The sequence below is a fragment of the Helianthus annuus genome, chromosome 1, assembly GCF_002127325.2.
Source record: "Helianthus annuus cultivar XRQ/B chromosome 1, HanXRQr2.0-SUNRISE, whole genome shotgun sequence".
Lineage (NCBI taxonomy): Eukaryota > Viridiplantae > Streptophyta > Magnoliopsida > Asterales > Asteraceae > Helianthus > Helianthus annuus.
In genome coordinates, this window is record NC_035433.2 from 114,306,337 (window position 1) to 114,316,206 (window position 9,870).

At 35.8% G+C, this 9,870-nt stretch overlaps 1 protein-coding gene across 1 annotated transcript; it reads right to left on the minus strand.

Annotated features, from left to right (window-relative positions):
• Positions 1-1,588: 1,588 nt before the first annotated feature.
• On the minus strand, positions 1,589-3,603 carry LOC110875274 (F-box/FBD/LRR-repeat protein At1g13570). The gene is made up of 4 exons (XM_022123473.2): positions 3,476-3,603; positions 2,528-3,363; positions 2,210-2,380; positions 1,589-2,115 (listed from the first exon to the last, which is right to left on the minus strand). Exons 1-4 carry the CDS (start codon positions 3,477-3,479, stop codon positions 1,825-1,827), a joined length of 1,302 nt encoding a protein of 433 aa, XP_021979165.1. The 5' UTR covers positions 3,480-3,603; the 3' UTR covers positions 1,589-1,824.
• Positions 3,604-9,870: the final 6,267 nt, after the last annotated feature.

Below are 9,870 nucleotides of genomic sequence, written 5' to 3' on the forward strand. Positions count from 1 at the left end.
AACAACATTTTTATTTTATCTAATATTTTCACAATAACATCATGTAGTACTATTATTATAAAAAAAAGAGTAAAATGCACGGATAGTTCCTGTGGTTTGGTGAAATTTCACCTTTAGTCCCCAACTTTTCAGAATTACACTTTTAGTCCCTGTGGTTTGACAAGTTGTTACTCAGATAGTCCCTAAAGCGGATGAAGGTTACTCGGATAGTCCCTGTGGTTTGACAAGTTGTTACTCAGATAGTCCCTGTGGTTTGACAAGTTGTTACTCGGATAGTCCTTGTCATTTCACACCCACTTAACCAGAAAAATTAACCTCCATGCTTTGGGGACTATCCGAGTAACAACTTGTCAAACCACAGGGACTAAGAGTGTAATTTTGAAAAGTTGGGGACTAAAGGTGAAATTTCATCAAACCACAGGGACTATCCGTGCATTTTACTCATAAAAAAATAAGTTAGGTTGACAAGATATTTTTAACAAACCGAGATCTCACATTGTACCAAAAAAAAGTCCAAAACAATGAAAACTAAGCCCGCCAAAATGGGTATAAAATAACGGTTTGGGTTGAAATAATTTGATTTGAGTCGAAACAGACCAAAACGGGTCTAGGTTGATATACGCTGTTTTCAACAATGAAAACTAAGCCGGGAGCCAACCTTAAAAAGATAATTTGGTTTGAATCAAAACAGGTGCTGATTAAAATGGGTCTATGTCGTTGTGTTTAACTATAAAAAATATAATACTGTAACAGGGATATCTAATATTATTTTGTTCCTCTTTTGAAACAAGCATATATAGATTTTGGTAACTGTGCTGAGCACACTAGCGTTTTGTGACATGGTGGGTTACAAATTGCAGCATCTACTTTTACTTGCATTTAACCAACCATACCCTAGGGTAGAGTTGTAAAAAAAATTCCTGGAAACCGGTACTAAAACTGATTTGGCAAGAAAACCAGCTAGGAGCCGACCCAAACCTTAGGGTTGGAACCCCTATATTGTGAAACCGACTTGAAACTGGTCAAACCCAACCCGAGCAGGTCAAAACCCGTTATCAAACCGGTCAAAGTCATTTCTTTGACTTTCTTCAACCCAACTCCAACAAAAACCGGTTTTGACTTTTATTGACCCAAAAGAAAACATGGTTTGTGCACCCCTACCCTAGGGAGGTAGCTTCTTTCTGTATGGTTCAAAATATGGTTTTTTCAACATGAAAAAACCCTGGCCAAATCGTAATATAGCAAATTGGAAAACCAGCAATGTTGACCTAGAACAGTTGACCAGCCTGCATGATTGACTCGTTACTGGACCCACGGTGCAAGCTAATCACAACTATAGGGCAAGTGTTGATTCACAAGACATTTGCAGCTGCTATATCAACCATGCAGTTAGAAAGTAGCAACTTTACTCATCTCATATTATCAAAGAGTTTAAAATATCTTTTAGAAAACAAATTACCTTCTCTGACATTCACATCGGTTCATTTTGTAGAGTTTCAAACAAATGTTTCGAAAGCTATTTAAAGAGTTTGTGCTCTGACATACTCCCGCTAAACTTAATTGACTGAACAACAACAACAACAACAACAACAACAACAACAATAATAACCACGTAACAGAACCTGTTAACACTCTGTACCCCTGTGTTGATCCAGCAAAATCCCAAGTCCACTAATATCATCGTCTTAACTAGATATATAGAGCTACACACTCTTTACATACATTGTCCTATTATTAACTGCATACCAAAAAGGTAAAATAAAGACAAGACATACACTACAAGATAACCACCGGATTTCAGTGCAGTTAAACATTCTTATAGAATTATGGCTCCGGATCCAAGTAGACCATCTTTGCTTTTGATGAGGCCCGTGGGAACAACATAACATCCTTTGCAATGTTGAGCCTTTTCTCAGCATCAACCGTTGCACTTGGTCGGATAATCATACTTTCAAGATGTGGAGAATGATCAAGTAGAAGCTTTACAAAGAGAAGCTCTGGTCTTGAACCTTCTAGAGATATCATTTCTACAGTTTTCAACATGAACAATGTCTGATCCAGAGAGTCAAGGGATTCTATATAATTAGATGTTAATTCCAAATCAGCCTCAGGTCCCTACAAAAGTTAAATTATATCTTAACATCCTACTGTTTACTATATAACTATATAAGCCAAAAAAAGATATTAACAAGCTTTAAACCCTCTTTACCATCTGCACATGTGTCACACCAAGTCCTTTCAAATTAGGTGAGTTCCGAAGGATACACAGAGCACCTTGAACTTGATCCAAATCACCAAAACTAAACCTTTGGAACTTCAATAGCTGTAAGTGTATTATGGCATGTGGAAGCAAGCTTGGAAACTTTTGTGCTGCCAAAAACTGTGCGGTGAAAGTGAGATTGTAACTTACCAAATTTGCATGAGAATTTCATCAGAACAAAAAAAACGAAGAAATCGTTTTTGCAAACTCTAGTTTATGACCAACATAGAACAAAGGTTAAACGTTTTCATTTTAATGTTGGTATACCTTAAGAAAATAACCATCAATGTTAAACGTAACAAGCTTGGGCAAGTTGCTTAACATCCTCGCCAAACTATATCTTTCAACTTGTAGACCTTGCATAGATTTCCCCAAACATATATGAACCGCAGAAAGGTGTTTACTATGCAATAACCGGAGCAACATGGCATCAGGGCAACCAAATACCAGCAAATGCTGCAATTTTACAGCCATGATGTTGAAATTGTTGAGATTGAGACATGTATGCAGGCTCAAATTCTTAAGTTGTGGCAAGTTGATTACAGTTCCACCTAAATTACCGCCGAAAATAACTTTCTGGAGATTAATATCTTGAAGATTGGGAAATCCCTTAAACTCAAGTGGTGGATTGAAAATACAGCCACGTAATCCCAATACTCTCAATTCTAGACAAGAGAATACGGAGGGTGGAATCTGATAAATCCGATTTGAATTCCGAAAGAGGAGCACCCTGAGATTGTTTCTTGACAGGATTAACATCCATAGATCAACTTCTTGGAAGCTATGAAGAACTATCTCTTTTGGTATATGGAGAAGAAAGGTCGAAATGGGACCCTGGTGATGGATCATAATCTGGCTTATAACCCTTGTAAACCCATTATGCTGATAAGCTCCAATATTTAAAAACTGTCCAGAGAATCCGAAATGGAAATCCAGTGTCCTCATAGTGGTCCATCTATACCTCCACCTTTTTGAAAGAACGCTTGTTCTTACAGCATCTTTGACTGGGAGCCGCTCTAAAATCGGGTTTATCAAATCCTCTGGAAGGTTAGTGATCATGTCGTCATCGTCAGTTACGGATCTCCTCCTCCTATGATGATTATCTGTCATTACAATCAACATAGCCATGACTTCAAAAGGAAACAGAGTTTATGAATTTAACTATAATAATAATAAAAGAAGGAGATACAATGCAAGTTGTCAAGTGCAACTTACCCATGAATTGGAAACTCTGAAACGATCAAGTAGTTCATTAGCTAGGGATTGGAAGGTTAAAGAAAGGGAATTTAGGGCTCCGAAAATCAAAGGGGGGAAAGAGAGAATAAATAGCAAATCTTTTGTAGTAAAATCAATAAATATTAACTACTGCTATACCACTTTCTTGTTTTAATTACTACTTTTTTACATATAAATTATAAATTATGTTTACAAGACATCATTTTGTCTATAGTATTAGGTAGCGTTTGGTATACAGGAATGAGAGGTGAAATGGAATTGATGATTACGAGTGAACGAAGAAAATGGTGTTTAGTTGGTCAATGGAATAGAATCACCCATTCCAAAATGCATTCAATTCCCTCAAAATCATTCCTTCCACCCCCCCCATGTTTTTTTCCATTCCATCCCCTCTTGCACCATTCATCAACAACACCACAACCCACCACCACCACCACCCACCACCGACGCCATCGCCGCCACCCGCCGCCACCACTTCACCCCGACAGCCACCGCCGCCGCCGCCACCCACTCGCCACCGTTATCACCCACAGCTAGACCAACCGCTAACGACACTCGCCGCCGCCGCCCACCACCATCGTCGACGCCACCACCATCAACCGCCGCCGCCGCCACCAACCGCCACCTCTGCTGCCAGCCACCACCAATGACCACCTTGCCACCACAACCACTCGTCGTCGCCGCCGCACCGCCACTCGCCGCCACCACCACCACCCATCGCCGCCGCCGACACCCACCACCGCCACCTATAACCACCCACAATCACTACCACTGACCACCACCACCACCACCACTCACCGCTGATTTTATTACTCCGTTTTTCTTGCATACCGAACAATACACAATAATAACTCATTTCATTCACACATGGTAACCAAACAAGATGTGGAATGGTAATGATCCATTGCATTCCCTCATCCATTCCATTACCTCGTCCACTCCATTCCTTCGCCCATTCAATAACATATTTTTTTATGTGTGAGATAAGGCTTTATGACTATAGGCTCTATTGATATAACGTTTCATAAAGACTCTGTGTGACATGGCACGACACGTGTCACATAACGCCCACAAAGAGACTTTGTGACTACGGATAACCTAAAAGTACATAGGGGTGTTCTTCGAATCGAATATCGAATTTTCAAATTATTCGAATCGAATTGTTCGAATAATTTTTATTTTTCCTTGAATTCGTATTCGATTCGAATTCGATTAAAACCTATCCAATCCGATTCGAATTCGTATTCGAATAAAAAACACAATTCATATTCGATTAAAAATTTCTAATTCAAATCGAATTTGAATAAATTTGATTTAATTTAGATTTTTAAAAAACATGTAAAAAACTTTCAAAATGAAACATAAATTTTAAGGCAGCCATAAAACACGATAACACATTAAAAAGTTCCAACTAAAGTACCACAAGTCTAAAATTCAAAACGATAAGTCGGGAATAACCACTCCACATTACAAGTTAATATTCTACGCTTAGAAATCTATTGATAGATTTGTTACTTAGATTTTAGTTATGAGCCATGTAGTGGGTTTGGTAATGGGTAATTTTAGTACTTGGAAAAAAATTTGAAAATAATTTATAGTATAGCCTAATAAAAGTATATATGTATTATATATAAAAATAAGAACTAAAAATGTATAATTTTTATTCGAATTTCGAATCGAATATGAAATTATAAATTCGTATTCGATTACTTGACTCGAATCGAATTCGAATTCGAATTCTTATAATCGAAACGAATTCTTGATAATCGAATGAATTTAAACGAATTTCGAATTTTTCGAATTCAGAACGCACACCCATGAAAGTACATAAACAAATTGATGGGTAATTTGGGAATATATTAGATCGTGACAATGGCGCACTAACTTTGGCTTTTTGACTTTGCTTTCTCAAAAGTTTAAAGTCTTCGTCAATTTCATTTACACGTAAAATCCGTACCAGGATGGACTAAAATAAGACGTCTTGCTTCTCTTCGAAGATTAGAGAGAAACGTATAGATCATGTGCCTCGTCTCATTAATCAGTCACAGCATAATTCATATAAAAAGTTGGTCAGGCTCTTAATTTTTAGTTTTAGCTAGGCAAATGAATTTAACTTTATTTATTAATTGCTATAGAAAATTATAAAACTAGTTAGACCATCACCAATGCAAGGTGATAAATACATTTACAAATGTGTCTAGTTAGTTGACATATCAGATTTTCACAAATATACTAAAAATACACATTTTTACTCAAATCCTATAAGACCACATGTAGTGGTTTTATCAATAATGCCCTCATCATGAGGCGTTTTCTGCCATGTGGCAGTCCAGTCAGCATGGGGGCATTATTGGAGGTTATTGCAAAACTGCCGTAGTGGGAATAACGCCCAATAACGCCCATACAATCATTTCACAATTATTTTTTTTAATTTAAAACATAAAATTCTTTATTAATTTAAAAAACAAATTACACTACTTGAAATTAAAAAAAAACGGAAAAAACAGAATATAAAAAAAACCGAAAAAAATAAAGTTAAAAAAAAGGATGATGATCTAGAGTCCATATTTTTCCCAAATTTTTTGGCGATGCATTTGCGCAAGAATCAACGCGTCGCCTTGGAGGTGGTCGATCGGTTTGGACAAAAACTCAATGGCCTTTTCCATTTGCCTCGCCTCTTGCATCTCGTTAAACTTTTTGGTTTCGGCCACTCGTTCTTTCATAATCTCACAACGTTGGTGACCGAGGTCACGAATGTCTTGGCGACGACGGTTCATCTCCTCGAATCTTCCTTCAACTCGAGATCGGAAAACGACTCCACCATTTTTTTTCCCGGTTCGCTTATCCTTTCTTCTACCGGGCGGCCGGGCCAACTCTTCTTCAAGTTGCTCGTCAAGGTCCACCACCTCATTTAGATTGACATTGCGGGCATCCGATGTCGGTGTTTCAGGGTCAACGGAGGATGATGTTTTTGACCGTTTAGCTCGACGTCTACTACTAGACGTCATGGTACCTACTACCGCCCACTTTGGACTTTTTCGTAGTAGATCCCAACACTTATAGTACGGGAAAGGGCATTTCGTTCTCTCGTACTCTTCCAAAGACTTTGTTAAAACCCCGACGTCACCTTCTCCGCTCGGGCGATTATCGTAGTTACGTTGGTACACTTCTTGGAAGGAGTGACACTTGTTGTTGATGTCGGTCCATTTGCTAGAAATGAAATCTTTGTCCCGATGCTCGCCTTTACCTCACGTGCTATAAAAGTGTCACACCCCAACCGATGGCGGAAACATCGGGATGAGACGAACAAATTGCTCAAAACAACATAACACTAAGTGTGACAATATAGATTAAATCATTTTATTAGATTCAAATGAAAGGTACATTGTCTCAAATAAACAAACATAGTTCAACATTAACTAAAATGCTAAAATAGGTTTCTAATGCCATCCTAGCTTGTTTCTTGATTCTTGAATATTCAACCTGCAATATGTATTAAAATAAAATCAACAAAAGAATGTTTGCGAGTATACAAGTTTGATACATAGCATAATACAAGTTTAAAAGTTTACTCATATCCAATGTGAATAACATGATATCATATTAACAGTATACTCGAAACGATGTTACTCTATGTGTCCAAACCAAAGTTTAACGCAATTAACATGCCTATCCCAAAGAATAATGGGAGGTTTTAACATAGATTAACCTAACAATACCCGCGAGAATAACGGGAGGGGCGTTTCTCAACCTATAGCGCTACCATTGTTAGGGGAGGCTTGCAAAGTTAATGAACACATAGTCATGAGAGTTTACAATAGCATAACATGTATAACATGAATCAAATGTATCACGTGCAATTTGGATAGAGTGTGCATAAAGCTGTTTGAAGTGAATAATGTGATTGATATAGAATACATATTGCACATTTGATTGCGTTGCGTATTTCTTGGTAACGAAGAGGAGTAGAGAGATTATCCAAGAGTGTGCAAGAGACTACCCTATTTATAATGTGAGGTGTACGTTAATATTATTGGTAATTATAAAAGTTATAGTTTTAAGCTAGTTAGACTAATCATTTGCTATTACTAAATATTATTTAAGAATATATTACCAATATTGTGATTTATGTGACATAATGATAGTGATAATTATTATTAAACGAAAAAATCATAATAACATTTTATTTCCGATTTTTAATAATAATAATAGATTTATTATTAGAATTTTGTTAATAATAATAATAGTATTAATAATAATGATTATGATAATAATTATATTATCAAAAGATTTTATAATATAAATACTAATAACAATAATTCCGATAATGATAATATCTGATTTTATTATAGTACTAACAATATTTTAATAATAATAATAAGTCTAATGATAATAATAATAATATTAATAGTAATAATAATAACTATAATTATAATATTCATAATACTTATAATTAATAATAATCATAAAAAAATAAAACAATAAAAAAAAGATGGCCCACAAGGGGCGGCCCAAAATAGAGCCCAGCCACAAACAGCAACAGCAACCGGCTGTGCCTGGTTTCGAACCCGGGTCAGTGACCGGCCGAACAACCAGAAACACCACTACTCTTTTGTGTGCTGATGCTTCAGTTTGGCCCCTGAGGTTTATATATGTAACTAACAGGACTAACTGGAGTTTCTAACTCAGTTAGATGGTTCCTTTACTAAATAACTAACCTATCTAAAATTTACTAAGGATTTAACTAATGAAGTTAGTTTAAACTAACCTTTTTAACCGAAAACAAATTTTAATATTTGTTTAATTTATTTAATTAATTAAAATATTAATTCACTTAATTAATTAAAATATTAATTTATTAAGTTAATATTAATAAATGTCATGATTATTTGTTTTAACCCAAATTTTGGGTAATTTACCGAATTAACATACGAATTCCTGATTTTTGTATGGATTAGGGTAATCTCTTGATAATACTTGTTTCGAGAGTTGGAATTAGGATATCTTTCTACTGTTTTCACATGTTTGAAATAGTTTAACGTGTTTTCAAGTGTGATCACATGACATAGAGTTATAACAAGAATATGATTAAAACGAATGCATTTTCATTTTGATTTCAAGTCTCGAATACAAATAGAATAAAATGAGAGTACAACTGATTAAATCGAGAAAGTTCAAAAACGACTTGCTATAAATAGAAAATGCGAAAACGCGAGGCGTTACAAAAAGAGTGCACGAACCCTATCCCAAAAAACGGGGCCCGTTTGAAAGTTTGCTACAAATTGAAAAAATAAAAGTAAAATATAAGTTGTATGTTAAAAATAAAAGTAAAAATAAAAGTAAAAAATATGTAAAAAAAATATAAAAGTTACCAATTTCGTGGTCCTCTGAAACGTCGAGCCACGCTCGAGCCAACGTGAATTCCTCCTCCTTCGTCCAATTAAGGTAAGAATGTTTACGTCGAGGTTCGTTCGCTTCCTTCTTCTTATGCGACCTTCTACCGCGTTTCGATTTCTCTGGCACCGGTTCGGGTTGCGTCTCCGGCACGATATCCACATCGGGTTCGGCTTGTTGTTGTGAAGGTTGCGACCCGCCGGCTTGACCAAAGCCGAAGGTGGGATGAACGAATGGAGTGGCGCCACTCAAGTAAGCCGCGTACGTTAACATGCTCGGGTCCATGTCTTGAAGGTTAAATGTGTGTTGCGGCTGGGTTGTGTTCGGGTTCATGGGTCTTGAGGGGATACCAAATGGGGGTCGAAATTGATGCATATTTGTATAAAATATAGAAGAAGTAGTAGAGAAAGTTTAAGAATGTCTGAGTTTTTTTATAAAAAAAAATATGGAAAAGTGGGTAGTATATATATAGTGGGTTAATATTGGAATTAAAAAAAATATTAAAGAAATGACCGTTTGGCAACGGTCACCTCTCGCCCCAATACACATTTCAGCGTTGTTTCAAAAACGCCAACGTAATTTAAAAAAAAAAAAAAACGCCCGAAAACGCCTATATGTAATGGACAAGGGGCGTGTTTCGGCGTTTTTTTTAATTTAAAAAAAAAAACGCCCCACTACGGGGGGTCTAAACATCTTTACCAATACTTATATTTCCACATTATCACCACTTTTAAATTATTTTTAATATTAAAATTATTTCTATCAATATGCATTCTTTTATATTCGCATTATTTATATCAAAAGTTATAAAAAGAAAACATTAAACTTCTAAACACGCACATTAATATATACTACGTATTTTAAATTTTTTATTTTTTATTAAAGTAGCATAAATAAACTTATGTTTAAAAATAAAAACATTATATTTTTCTGTTATTTTGTTACTATATTCTCAGATTTACTGCTTTTCTCTTGAATTG